The sequence below is a fragment of the Schistocerca serialis genome, chromosome 9 (genome assembly GCF_023864345.2).
Source record: "Schistocerca serialis cubense isolate TAMUIC-IGC-003099 chromosome 9, iqSchSeri2.2, whole genome shotgun sequence".
Lineage (NCBI taxonomy): Eukaryota > Metazoa > Arthropoda > Insecta > Orthoptera > Acrididae > Schistocerca > Schistocerca serialis.
This window is the reverse complement of record NC_064646.1, coordinates 47631059-47645735: the sequence shown is the minus strand read 5'-3', so window position 1 is coordinate 47645735 and position 14677 is coordinate 47631059. Positions and strand designations below refer to the sequence as shown.

The 14677-nt window shown below is 40.1% G+C and overlaps 1 protein-coding gene across 2 annotated transcripts in view; it reads right to left on the bottom strand.

Annotated features, from left to right (window-relative positions):
• Nucleotides 1-14677, bottom strand: part of LOC126419096 (splicing factor ESS-2 homolog) — a 98367-nt gene that overhangs the window by 50230 nt on the left and 33460 nt on the right. For both annotated transcript variants that reach the window (XM_050086192.1, XM_050086193.1), the window contains one exon: nucleotides 5685-5844. In XM_050086192.1, the coding sequence (XP_049942149.1) occupies nucleotides 5685-5844 (160 nt within the window). The remainder of the gene's footprint in view (nucleotides 1-5684; nucleotides 5845-14677) is intronic.

Here is a 14677-nt window from a genome sequence, read left to right as displayed (position 1 = left end):
GTGTCAATCTCATTTTTTAGACGTTCATATTCCCTTTTGCCTGCTTCATTTTTATATTTTCACCTTTCATCAATTAAATTCAGTATCTCCTGTGATATCCAAGGATTTCTACTACACCTTATCTTTTAGCTATTTGATCGTCTGCTAGCTTTACTATTTCATCTCCCAAGGTTACCCATTTGTCTTCTACTGTATTCCTTTCTCAAGTTCTAGTTAATTGTTCCAGAGGCCCTACCTCTCATTCTTTCAACTTATCCAGGTCCCATCTCCTTAATTTCCTACCATTATGTAATTTATTCAGTTTTAATCAGCAAATCATAACCAATAAATTGAGGTCATAGTCCACATATGTCCATGAATATGTTTTTTATAATTTGAAATCTGGTTCCGAAATCTCTATCTTACCATTATATAATCAATCTGAAACCTTCTTGTGTCTCCAAGCCTATTTCATGTATACAATCTTCTTTCATGATTCTTAAACCCAAGTATGGTGATTAAAATATGCTCTGAGCAAATTTCTACCAGACAATTTCCTCATTCATTACCACAGACCAAATTCACCCACTATTTATCCTTCTCTTCCTTCTCCTACTATCAAATTCCAGTCCCCATCACAAATATTTGTCTCTCTTAACTACCTGAAAATTTCTTTTATTTCATCAGGCATTTATTCAATCTCATCATCTGCCGGGCTACTTGGCATATAAACTTGTACTTATGTGGTGGTTGTGGGCTTAGTATGGTATCTATCTTGGCTACAATAATAGATTCACTAAGATGTTCTTAGTGGCTTACCTGCATTCCTCTTTTTTATATTCATTATTAAACCTACTCCCATATTACCCTTATCTGATAGTGTATTCATAATCCTGTATTCACCTGATCAGAAGTCTTATCCCCACAACACCAAACTTCAACTTATCCATTTCCTGTTTCAAATTTTCTAATCTATCTGCTCAATTAGGGATCAAACAATCCACACTTTGACCCACAGAACAGAAATTTTGTTCTTCCTGACTATGACACCCTCGTCAGCAGCCCCTGCCCGGGGGTCTGAATGGGGACTATTTTTTCCCAAGAGGATGCCATGATCATTTAACCATACAGTAGAGCTGCAAGTCCCCAGGAAAAGTTACTGCAGTAGTGTCCCTTTGCTTTCAATTGTTCACAGTATCAGCATAGCAAGGCCATTTTGGTTGATGTTTTAAGGCCAGATCAGCCAATCATCCAGACTGCTGCCCCTGCAACTACTGAAAAGGCTGCTGCCCTCTTCAAAAATTACATTTGTCTAGCGTCTCAACAGACACCTCTCTATTGTGGTTGCCCCTGCAGTACAGATATTTGTATCCCAGAGACACGCAAGCTGCCCAACCAAAGGCTAGGAGAGGGGGTTGTAATTGTAAGAGATCATGTTTGTTGCTACCCTGGCTGAATGATGCAATTCTCCACGTGTTCATCTGAGATGTGCTGCCACAGTTGTTACACACAACCGCAGCAGAAACTGAAGAGAAACTGATTGGCAGAATCTTAGCTGCTTGACACACTGTAAAACAGACAATATGGATATTTGAAAAAGTTTGGTTTAATGTTTTGGTGCTGTTATAATACATGCATTGAGACTGGCAGTTGTCTTTCTGAACACTTGCCATGAGCTTCAATGGTTACTATAACATGTGAGTCTTTTGTGTTAATAAAAACTAAATGCTAATTTCTAGCCATTAGCTCATTAAGATATAAAGTATTGGCATCAGAGAAAAGTTTCAGATATTTCAGACATTACAGATTAACTGCTCTGTAAAGAGAAGTACTTATTTAATGCAAAAAGGAAGATAATAATCCCAAATGAAGTGAATAAGAAAAGATTCAGAAGTAAGCTAAGTTTATTACAAAATTTGTATCCAAAAATCACACTGCTCAGCAGTGAAAACTACACACATTGTTGATGTCATAGTTCATTTTGACAGATAACTGCGGAACTATTCCTGCATGCTGCCAAGTTGTATTTATAGTAAAATTTTAGTAACATCTTGCTGTCATACACTAATCAGTAAATGTAAAAGAATAAAGAATGCTTAGTGGAGGAGCCAGTTTGTAAACTCTCTTATTGTATGAAGGCTATAATACACTGAATAACACTAAAGCATAAGTAGTTAGGGTATTGTTCAAGAGTGTATTTTTCTGATACCTTCTACACTAATGCAGATTTTTTTCTACATTAAATTAAGTCTTTTGCCCACTCTAATGAAATAGGATTAAACTACAAGGGTTGCCTAGACAGTAACACATCACATTTTTTCTCTTCAACAAGTATTTATTGAACACAATGATATGCACACAAAAGAAAGAATGATGTTTCTTCTACAGTCCCTATTTTACCATGTAGTCTCCTTGCTGTTCTATGGCCTTCCTCCAGTGACACACAATGGTGTTTATGCCCTGACGGTACCCCTCCTTGTTCTAGTCGTGAAGCAATTTCTTCACTGTGTGAATTACCTCTTCATCAGCCTCAAATGTCTTCCTCAAATGACATCCTTTAATGGCCTAAACAAGAGAAATTCTGAGAGAGCTAGGTCAGGGCTGTCAGGTGAATGGAGTAATACTGTCCAACCCTGTTTACTGATGTGTTCTGAAGTCGACGCACTGAGTGAGGCTGAGCATTCCATATTCATTAATGTGTTCACATATACTTCAGAATTATGGTGCTGCCTCCTTTTGTCATCATGATGAATGAGCACCTCAGCATGTTACATCTTGTCAGGTGTGGCAATCATGGAAGACCTCCGCAAATGTTGCAAATCTTGGAGCTTTGATGAATTACCTTCTCATAATGGCCTAACCCTCCGAATATCTGTTGACTGCAGATGTCTCATAAACTATGCATAAATGTTTGTAAATGTTCCCAACAATTTCTTTCTCTGTAGTGAGAAATTCAATGACAACACACTGCTGGTAGCTACTTAGTGCATCACTTACAAATGCTATTTTGAAACATTGCTGCAGCTATGCTATCAGTCTGAGGAAATGGAAAACTTCCTGCACACTCTGGAAACTTCAAATAATGTATACATGCGGTTTCACATTCATGCTGTTGTGATGGCTGAGAAAAAAGTGGTGCATTACTCTTTGGGCGACCCTCATATAAGGCTGAAATTTGTTTGTGCAATTAAGAATCCCTGAACTGTTGTTCAAACAAATTTCGGGCTTGCAGCCGGTCGTCGTTTGAATGACGACCGGCTGCAAGCCCGAAATTTGTTTGAACAGTCAATTCGCAGGGAAAATTTTACAATCCCTGAACTGTTATTTTACCAACTGAATGTATCAAGATTCAAAGACACAGTAAACAACCAAACAAAAGCAACATGCCGACAATTACGCTGTTTAATTGTTTCTTACATTTTGTAAATTATCTAATGACGATTTATCTGTGAGAGTGCAGTGGAATATCTGTGGCTTTTGTAACTACTAATTACATCACTTACTAATACCATCTTGAAACACTGCTGCAGCTGTGCTATCAGTTGGAGGAAATGGAAAACTTACTGTACACTTGTGTATCTCCGTTATCAGCAAAGAAGTGACTAAAGGAATGCTATGAGTTTATTGTGTGCATTGTTATATTATAATCTTTTGGGTTGGGTTGTTTTGGGGGAGGAGACCAGACAGCTAGGTCATCGGTCTCATCAGATTAAGGAACGATGGGAAAGGAAGTCAGCCGTGCCCTTTCAAGGGTACCATCCCAGCTTTTGCCTGGAGCGATTTAGGGAAATCACGAAAAACCTAAATCAGGATGGCCGGAAGCGGGATTGAACCGTCTTCCTCCTGAATGTGAGTCCAGTGTGCTAACCACTGCACCACCTCTATAATCTTTTTGTATCTAGGCTTGAGAGAAGAGGGACGTATGTTTTTGGAGGATCCTGCCTATTGTTAAGGCAGCCATTGATGGCTTCAGATGTGAAGAACAGCAGTTATTGTCATGTAAAAGTAATTGTACAAATACAGTCAATACATGTGATGAAGTGAATAGATAATGAACTTTTTATTTACAGTGATCTGGGTTTCATAAGACAGTGACAAACTTAGGAGTTTCGGAAAACAAATATTGGATGTTTCCTGGCATTCTTGCAACTATGATCACTGTGTTCGGAAGAATAATAGCCCATGAGTATTTCCTTGATACCGACTGGACAGCCACGCTCTTTTTCAGGAACTGCACTCAAGCAGGCCCTGAGGGTTCTAACAGTAAAATTACACCACATTTTAAGATTTCAGGTGACTGTATATCCCTTCTACATGCTATGCAGCTGAACAACAAGAACATCCAGACCAACAATGCAGCCTTTATTCATTTTCAAATTTTATATCACATTACTTGGTGAATAATAGCTAAATAACATCATCACTCATACCAACTGAATTGGTGATATATAAAAGCAAACTTAACTCAAAACAAAAGACTTTCAATAAGAGATAAATCCAGCCTCTAATAATTGCAATTTGTGTCATCTGGCATTTTAATATTTCAACTAAATAACTCAGTATAACAAAGAAAGCCAAATCAGCAGTATGGTAGGGTAGTCACCAGTTTGCAAATGGTGGACATCAAATCAACCAGGTTTCGGGAAGATGACTGACTGACTGGGGAAAAAAGTTTAATGTCTTGATAATGATGAAATCACTTGAGACAGAGCATGTGGTTAGATTGGGAAAGGAAACCTACATAACTGTATCCATTTCAAAGTAAATGCCCAACATTTACCTTACGTGATTTAGAGAAACTGCACAAAATCTAAATCGGGGTGGCCAAGACACAGATTTGAGCTGCTATCCACATGAATGTCTTCCCTTTGCACCACTTCACTCAGTGGAATGATTTTGTAATTAAAATTCCTGGACTCTGTGATGTTGGGAAATAGAGGTGTTTCAACAATATTCATGGTTTCAGCAGAGACAGCGAAGCACCTCAAGCAAATTTGGCAGAAATGTCCTTCACTTCAGAAAGTGGGGGAGGGAGTACTAGGCAGAAGGAGCTTGGTAGCTGGCAACATGTGCTCTGGTTGTGGTGAAGCACACAACTCTTTAAACTAAATCTACTGCAATCAATTGATCTATACGTTTTGTTTTCAAAACGCCATTGTCTTATTTTCATTATCAGTTGGGCAGCTCTTACCATGTTTAGATGGGTGCATCTAACTTTATTACTCAATCAGTGTCCTCAGGAAAATGTCCCTTGCTGCTGCACTACGAGAGAAATGTTTATTCCAACAGTACCACATTTTGTGATATAAGGATGACTTGAACAAAGTGGAAAGCTAATGTTTTTGCTATTTATATGGAGTTAACTAATGAAAAAAAACAGATATGCTGTAATAATAGTGTGTTTAATCCTCCTTTGGCAGTCCACATTTTGGTGCACAACATGCTGAACCTCAAAGACTAACAGTATACATTCGCTTTGATTTCAAATACTGACCATTGTCTTTAGCCAACACGATCACTTATTTGTATGTTGACATCCTTGAGCTATTTTGCGACCAAAATACTGATTAATTGTGCACAGGGTGTTTTTTAGCATACAACTATTACTGTCTTAAATATAAAATGGTAGCCGGGATGGAGATACTATCCAGTAATATGGAACATAGTAAAACAACATGTAACTATTAGTGGTACATAATACTTACCATCTGGAACATACATTATGTAATTCTTGTTAGTGTAGCCCCAAGTGTCAATCATAAGTGGTCTTTCTGTGCCAGCTGCTTGTTGTTCTATTGATGGTAGTGCAAGCCTTTTGTTCTTATCCTTATCAGAATTGTCTTCTTTTGCGTATAACCACGAATACTGGAAATAAAAATGAGAAACATATGTCACATGTTTAGTAAGGATGCAAAAAAATGTAGCAAGGTTTTATGTCAAAATGAATATTGCAACTTATGAAAAATTTGCACAAAACATGAGAAGCGTGCAGTGCAGTTCATATAGCTGTTGCACAGTTTACTGTCTACTGTGCAACAGAGGTAAACCATTAATTTCCTGTGCATGCAGAAAAAATGAACACCTATATCTTTCTGTGGGAGCTCTGATTTTCCTATTTTATTATGATGATTGTTTATCCATACGTAGTTCAGCATCAACAAAATATTTTTGCATTTGGAGGAGAAAGTTGGCGATTGAAATTTTGTGAAAATATCCCTCCAAAACGAGAAATGCCTTTGTTTTAACGATGTGCACCCCAAATCCTGTATCACATCTGTCACTGTCTCTCTCTCTCTCTCTCTCTCTCTCTCTCTCTCTCTCTCTCTCTCTCCCTCCTTTTTCTCGATCATACAAAACTGTCTGCCCTTCGTCGAACTTCCTCAGTATACTTCATTAATCCTATCTGGCAAGGATCCCACACTGCACACTGGTGTCCCACAAGAGGACAGACTAGCATAGTGTAGGCAGTCTCTTATGTTGCAGCTTCTGAGTGTTCTGCCAATAAAAATGCAGTCTTTGGCTCGCCTTCTCCACAACATTTTCTATGTGTTCATTCCAATTTAAGTTATTTGTAATTATAATTCTTAAGTATTTAGTTGAATTTATGATCTTTGGATTTGACTGATTTATTGTGTAAGCAAAGTTTAATGGATTCCTTTTAGCACTCATGTGGATGACCTCACTTACTTACTTACTCCTCGGCTGTACAGCCCCTGAAGGGCCTTGACCTGCATCACAATATCCTGCCATTCTATCCGATCCATGGCTTTCCGTCTCCATCCTCTGACACCCAGTTTTTTCATGTCTTCTTCAACTCCATCCACCCATCTCTTTCTGGGGCGACCCCTCCACCGTCTGCCTCCAGCCTTGCCATCAAAAAGCCTCTTACATGCTCTGTCTTCTTCCATTCTGACCACGTGCCCTGCCCACCGCAGTCTTCTTATTTTAATGGTAGTAACAATGTCAGGTTCTTCAAAAAGGTGTTGTAGTTCTGCATTCGTACAAATGCGCCAACGTTCGTACAAATGCGCCAACGTTCTTGATCATATATTGGGTCTTATATTTTACGTAGCACCTTTCTCTTGTTAAGCATCTTTTCCTCATTTACAGTTGTGGTCCACATTTCGGCACCATACTTAACAACTGGTCTTATAATTGTTTTGTAAATGAGGATTTTCGTGATAGAAGTGAACACCTATGCATGGGTAATGCGGCAAAGTAGCATCTGTTAACTGCTGCTATTCTGGCTTTCACCTCACTGCCAATGTCATTTGTCTCAGTGATAGTCAACCCAAGGTACTTGAAGTCTCTCACCCTTTCAAACTCCCTGTTGCCTATCCTGAGATTTGGTAGGTTTTGTTGGTTGGTCACTGCCATATACTTGGTCTTTTCGACATTGACTGTCAGGCCAAGTTCCCTTGCACCTTTCTCCAGTCGTTGATAGGCTTCGCCTAGCACCGCAGTGTTTCGTGCGAGTAATGCCGCATCGTCAGCGTAGGCTAGGTACTGTAGTGAACGATTTAAGAAGATTCCTCCTTTATTTAACTCTATCTGACTTATGACTTTTTCTAGGCAAAGGTTGAATAGCAATGAGGAGATATTGTCACCCTTTCTAAGTCCCTTCTTCACTTCCACTTCTCTGGAGATTTCGCCCTGTATTTTTACTTTACAGTTGGTTTCGCTGAGGGTCATCATAGAAAGTTTAATGAGCTTCTTAGGTACTCCAACCTCTTCCATTACATTCCACAATGCCACTCTTAAGATGCTATCATAGGCTTTTTTGAAGTTGATATAAAGCTGGTGTATGTTAATTTGATGTTCGTAACATTTTTCAAGTAGGATGCGCAGTGTGAATATCTGGCCAGTTATTGATCTATTTCTTCTAAAGCCACTATGATAGTCTTCAACTCTCTCTTCCACATATGGAGTAAGCCTGCTGGTTAGAATCTTGGAGAAAACTTTATACGTAGTATTTAGTAGGGAGATTCGTCGATAGTTCTGGCAGTTTAATTTATCTCCTTTTTTATGTATGGGGGGCACATTATAGCTGTTTTCCACACCTTTGGCATGCTCTTCTCTTGCCAGATATTCAGTATTATTTTATGAATTGTTTTCCACAGCGTTTCCCCACCATATTTGAGAAGTTCGGCCCAGATCTGATTTTCTCCAGGCGCCTTATTGTTTTTTAAGGTCTTAATGGCTTGCATCACTTCCCCCTGTGTAGGTTCTGGTGTTAAAACCTCTGGTCCATAGTAAGTTAGTTCCACCAGTTCCTCTCATTCTAACCCTTCAGTAACTGTTGGAAGTAATGTGCCCACCTGTCAAGTATTTTATTACTCTCCCCCATCAAATCCCCTTCTTTGGTGCTACACATATTTGTTCTGGCTTGGAACCTGGTCTTTCCTTACACTTTTCATTATTTAGGGTCAACAGCCAAATTTTGTAGCTTACAGTTATCTTATGTAAATAATTTTGCAATTTGTTTTGATATCCTGATGTCTTTACTAGGTGATAAATGACAGCATCATCTGTAAACAATCTAAGATGGCTTCTCAGATTGTCTTCTAAACTGTTTATATAGATAAGGAACGAAAGAGGGCCTATAATACTAATCTGGGCAACACCAGATATCACTTGTGTTTTACTCAAGAACGTTCCATCAATTACTATGAACTGTGACTACTCTGACGGGAAATCATGAATCCAGTCACATTGCTGATATTCTATACACATGCAATTCGCTTACTAGTCCCTTGTGAGGTACAGTGGTGTCAAAAGCCGTAAGCCTTCTGGAAATCTAGAAGTACAGAGTCAATTTGAAATCTCTTGTAAGTAGCACTCAACACTTTGTGTGAGTACACAGCTAGTTGTGTTTCACAAGAAAGATGTTTTCTACATCCATGTTGACTGTGTCAATAGACCGTTGTTACTGTGTCTATAGACCATTCTCTTCGAGGTAATTCATAATGTTTGAACTCAATATAAGTTCCAATATCCTGCTGGATATCGACATTAATGATATGGGCCTGTAATTTAGTGGATTACTCCTATTGCCTTTCTTCAATATTGGCATGCCCTGTGCAACTTTCTGGTCTTTGGGTACAGATCTTTCGTCGAGCAAGCGGTTGCATATGATTGGAGCTATTGCATCAGCATACTCTGAACGGAACCTATGTTGTTGTTGTTGCGGTCTTCAGTCCTGAGACTGGTTTGATGCAGCTCTCCATGCTACTCTATCCTGAGCAAGCTTTTTCATCTCCCAGTACCTACTGCAACCTACATCCTTCTGAATCTGCTTAGTGTATTCATCTCTTGGTCTCCCTATACGATTTTTACCCTCCACGCTGCCCTCCAATACTAAATTGGTGATCCCTTGATGCCTCAGAACATGTCCTACCAATCGATCCCTTCTTCTGGTCAAGTTGTGCCACAAACTTCTCTTCTCCCCAATCCTATTCAGTACTTCCTCATTAGTTATGTGATCTACCCATCTAATCTTCAGCATTCTTCTGTAGCACCACATTTCGAAAGCTTCTATTCTCTTCTTGTCCAAACTATTTATCGTCCATGTTTCACTTCCATACATGGCTACACTCCATACGAATACTTTCAGAAATGACTTCCTGACACTTAAATCTATACTCGATGTTAACAAATTTCTCTTCTTCAGAAACGCTTTCCTTGCCATTGCCAGCCTACATTTTATATCCTCTCTACTTCGACCATCATCAGTTATTTTGCTCCCCAAATAGCAAAACTCCTTTACTACTTTAAGTGCCTCATTTCCTAATCTAATTCCCTCAGCATCACCCGACTTAATTAGACTACATTCCATTATCCTTGTTTTGCTTTTGTTGATGTTCATCTTATATCCTCCTTTCAAGACACTGTCCATTCCATTCAACTGCTCTTCCAAGTCCTTTGCTGTCTCTGACAGAATTACAATGTCATCGGCAAACCTCAAAGTTATTATTTCTTCTCCATGAATTTTAATACCTACTCCGAATTTTTCTTTTGTTTCCTTTACTGCTTGCTCAATATACAGATTGAACAATATCGGGGAGAGGCTACAACCCTGTCTTACTCCCTTCCCAACCACTGCTTCCCTTTCATGTCCCTCGACTCTTATAACTGCCATCTGGTTTCTGTACAAATTGTAAATAGCCTTTCGCTCCCTGTAATTTACCCCTGCCACCTTTAGAATTTGAAAGAGAGTATTCCAGTCAACATTGTCAAAAGCTTTCTCTAAGTCTACAAATGCTAGAAACGTAGGTTTGCCTTTCCTTAATCTTTCTTCTAAGATAAGTCGTAAGGTCAGTATTGCCTCACGTGTTCCAGTGTTTCTACGGAATCCAAACTGATCTTCCCTGAGGTTGGCTTCTACTAGTTTTTCCATTTCCTCTACATCCTTACATTTGTCCTCTAGCCATCACTGCTTAGCCATTTTGCACTTCCTGTCGATCTCATTTTTGAGACGTTTGTATTCCTTTTTGCCTGTTTCACTTACTGCATTTTTATATTTTCTCCTTTCATCAATTAAATTCAATATTTCTTCTGTTACCCAAGGATTTCTACTAGCCCTCGTCTTTTTACCTACTTGATCCTCTGCTGCCTTCACTACTTCATCCCTCAAAGCTACCCATTCTTCTTCTACTGTATTTATTTCCCCCATTCCTGTCAATTGCTCCCTTATGCTCTCCCTGAATCTCTGTACAACCTCTGGTTCTTTTAGTTTATCCAGGTCCCATCTCCTTAAATTCCCACCTTTTTGCAGTTTCTTCAGTCTTAATCTACAGGTCATAACCAATAGATTGTGGTCAGAGTCCACATCTGCCCCTGGAAATGTCTTACAATTTAAAACCTGGTTCCTAAATCTCTGTCTTACCATTATATAATCTATCTGATACCTTTTAGTATCTCCAGGGTTCTTCCATGTATACAACCTTCTTTCATGATTCTTAAACCAAGTGTTAGTTATGATTATGTTGTGCTCTGTGCAAAATTCGACCAGGCGGCTTCCTCTTTCATTTCTGTCCCCCAATCCATATTCACCTACTATGTTTCCTTCTCTCCCTTTTCCTACACTCGAATTCCAGTCACCCATGACTATTAAATTTTCGTCTCCCTTCACAATCTGAATAATTTCTTTTATTTCATCATACATTTCTTCAATTTCTTCGTCATCTGCAGAGCTAGTTGGCATATAAACTTGTACTACTGTAGTAGGTGTGGGCTTCGTATCTATCTTGGCCACAATAATGCGTTCACTATGCTGTTTGTAGTAGCTTACCCGCATTCCTATTTTCCTATTCATTATTAAACCTACTCCTGCATTGCCCCTATTTGATTTTGTGTTTATAACCCTGTAGTCACCTGACCAGAAGTCTTGTTCCTTCTGCCACCGAACTTCACTAATTCCCACTATATCTAACTTCAACCTATCCATTTCCCTTTTTAAATTTTCTAACCTACCTGTCCGATTAAGGGATCTGACATTCCACGCTCCGATCCGTAGAACGCCAGTTTTCTTTCTCCTGATAACGACATCCTCTTGAGTAGTCCCCGCCCGGAGATCCGAATGGGGGACTATTTTACCTCCGGAATATTTTACCCAAGAGGACGCCATCATCATGTAATCATACAGTAAAGCTGCATGCCCTCGGGAAAAATTACGGCTGTAGTTTCCCCTTGCTTTCAGCTGTTCGCAGTACCAGCACAGCAAGGCCGTTTTGGTTATTGTTACAAGGCCACATCAGTCAATCATCCAGACTGTTGCCCTTGCAACTACTGAAAAGGCTGCTGCCCCTCTTCAGGAACCACACGTTTGTCTGGCCTCTCAACAGATACCCCTCCGTTGTGGTTGCACCTACGGTACGGCTATCTGTATCGCTGAGGCACGCAAGCCTCCCCACCAACGGCAAGGTCCATGGTTCATGGGGGGGAACGGAACCTAATTGGTATACAATCTGCGCTGAAAAACTTGTTTTTATTAAGTGATTTAACTTGCCTCACTACTCTAAGGATATCTACGTCTCAGTTACTCATGTTGATAGCTGTTCTTGATGCGAATTCTGGAATAATATTTATGTCATCTTCTTTGGTGAAGGAATTTCAGAAGGCTGTGCTTAGTAACTCTGTTTTAGCAGCACTGTCATCGACTGTATTTCCACTGCTATTGCGCAGAGAAACCATTGATTGTGTCTTGCCACTAGCATACGTTACATATGACCAGAAGCTCTTTGGATTTTCTGCCAGGTTTCAAGACAAAGTTTTGTTGTGGAAACTATTATAAGCATCTCACAATGCTAAATTTTGAGTGTCTGTAAAAGATCACCAATCTTGGGGATTTTGCTTTCATTTAAATTTGGCACGCTTTTTTCATTGTTTCTGCAACAGAGTTCTGACCTGTTTTGTGTACCACAGGGGATCAGCTCCGTAGTTAGTTAATTTATTTGGGATAAATCTTTCAATTGCTGTCAATACTATTTCTCTGAACTCATGCCACATCTGGTCTACACTGGCATTGTTCATTTGGAAGAAGTGGGGATTGTCTCTCAGGAAGGCATCAAGTGAATTTTATCTGCTCTTTTGAAAAGACACATTTTTTGCTTATTTTCGGAGGATTTGGAGGGGTTACAATATTCAGTCTCGCTAAGACAACTCTGTGTTCACTAATCCCTGCATCCATTTTGATGCTCGTTATTAGTTCAGGATTATTTACTGCTAAGAAGCCATTTGTGTTATCACAATCGTTTACTATTTGAGTGGGCTCATGAACTTACTGTTCGAAATATTTACCAGAGAATGTGTTTAGCACAATTCTGGATAAAGTTTTATGCGTACCTCCGGTTTTAAACATGAATTTTCACCAATGTATCAGGGGTAAATTGAAGTCAACACCAATTATAACTGTATGAGTCGGGTATGTGGTTGAAATCAGACTCAAGTTTTCTTTGTGCCTTTCAGCAACAGTATCACACGAGTTGGGAGGTCAGTATAAGGATCCAATTATTATATTATTTCAGTTGCCACACGAATGGCCTCTACCCGTACTAACTCACAGGAGCTATCTACTCCCATTTTATTACAAGATATACTACTTCTAACGGGAACAAACATGCCAACTGTATTTAACCTATGCTTTCTGAGCACTGTTAAGTCCTTCGCAAAAATTTCGGCTGAACTTATCTCCAGCTTTAGCCAGCTTTCAGTGCCTATTACAATTTGAGCATCACTATTTTCTATTAGTGCTTCAAGCTCTGGTACTTTCCCAACTCAGCTATGACAATTTACAACATTATACCCATGGTTCCTACATCTACGTCCTTCCTGTGTAAGACCTGCACCCTTTGAGACTGAAGCCCTTTTTCCCCCAAGGCCCTCCAACCTATAAAACCACCCTGTCCACACCACACAGCCCCCGGTACCCGTGTAGCCACCTCCTGCATGTAAAGAACTCCTGATCTATTTAGCAGAACCCATTTGGTGCAAGTTGAGGCATCTGGAGCCTACATAGTCGCAGAACTCCCTGAGCCTCTGATTCAGATCCTCTGGCTCTGTATCAGAGGTCCACAATGGATCCTGTTGATTATGCTACGAATGGTGAGCTCTGCCTTCACCTTGCGAGCAAGACTGGCAGCTTTTACATCTCTGATAGCTACTCAAAACCAGAGAGAATCTCTTCTGATCCAAAGCAACACGCATCACTGGTGCTGAGATGAGCCACCAGCTGCAGTTGGCTGCATTCTGTGCTCTTTATGGCATCTGGAAGAACCTGTCCTCCATCTGGAGTGACTCCACCTGGTATGCACAATGAGGGCACATTGGCTTTCTTCATCTCATTGGTAGACATGTCCCGAAGGGGCTCCATAATGCGTGTAACACTGGAGCTCCCAGCTACCAATAATTCCACCCTCTGTGCAGGCTGAGAGGTTTCCTCTGAAGCAGGACAAGCAACAGAGGCATTGTCAGCCACAGATAGCACCTGGAACCTGTCTGTCAGACTAGCTGAGGGGGCCTCACGTTCGGCCCACCAGGAAGTCTTTCACAACCTGCCATGCCCCAAGGTGACTTCTATCTAGACCACATATGAGGGGTCAATCTCAATGTGAGCAGCAACTGGGCTGGCCACCAGTGTAGACCCCAGGTTCAAGGGTAATGCTGGACATCTGTTGGATCCCCACTGGCAGTCCACAACAGTGATGCCCCACAACTGCAGCACAAAACTATGTAACTGAAGCCAACACAGCCTGAAGATAAGAGCGAAGTGTCACCAACTCAGCTTGCATCTGCAGACAGCAATCACAATCCCCATTCATACTAAAGACAGTGGAAAACTACGCTACGTAGACAAACAAATGACTGTCAACGTGTGCTACGAAACTCTATTGTAGACACTGACAAAAATGCAAGAATTGTGTGTAATAAATTTGATTAACATGCAGATTCATAAACTAATTAACATGCAGAGATTAAAAAACTAAACCACCAAAGCACACAGATGAAATTATATAATTTGCTCCTGGTTAGGAACTCGTAAAATGTCACAAAATCGGTTCCTTCCCTGTTACTGCTGTGTCTCAGCCAGCGGCTGCTGCCTGACTGACTCAATACTGCCAATGAGCAATCACTAACTTTCAAAACAAACAAACGAATGACTATCGACATGCGCTATGAAACCCTACCATACACTGACAAA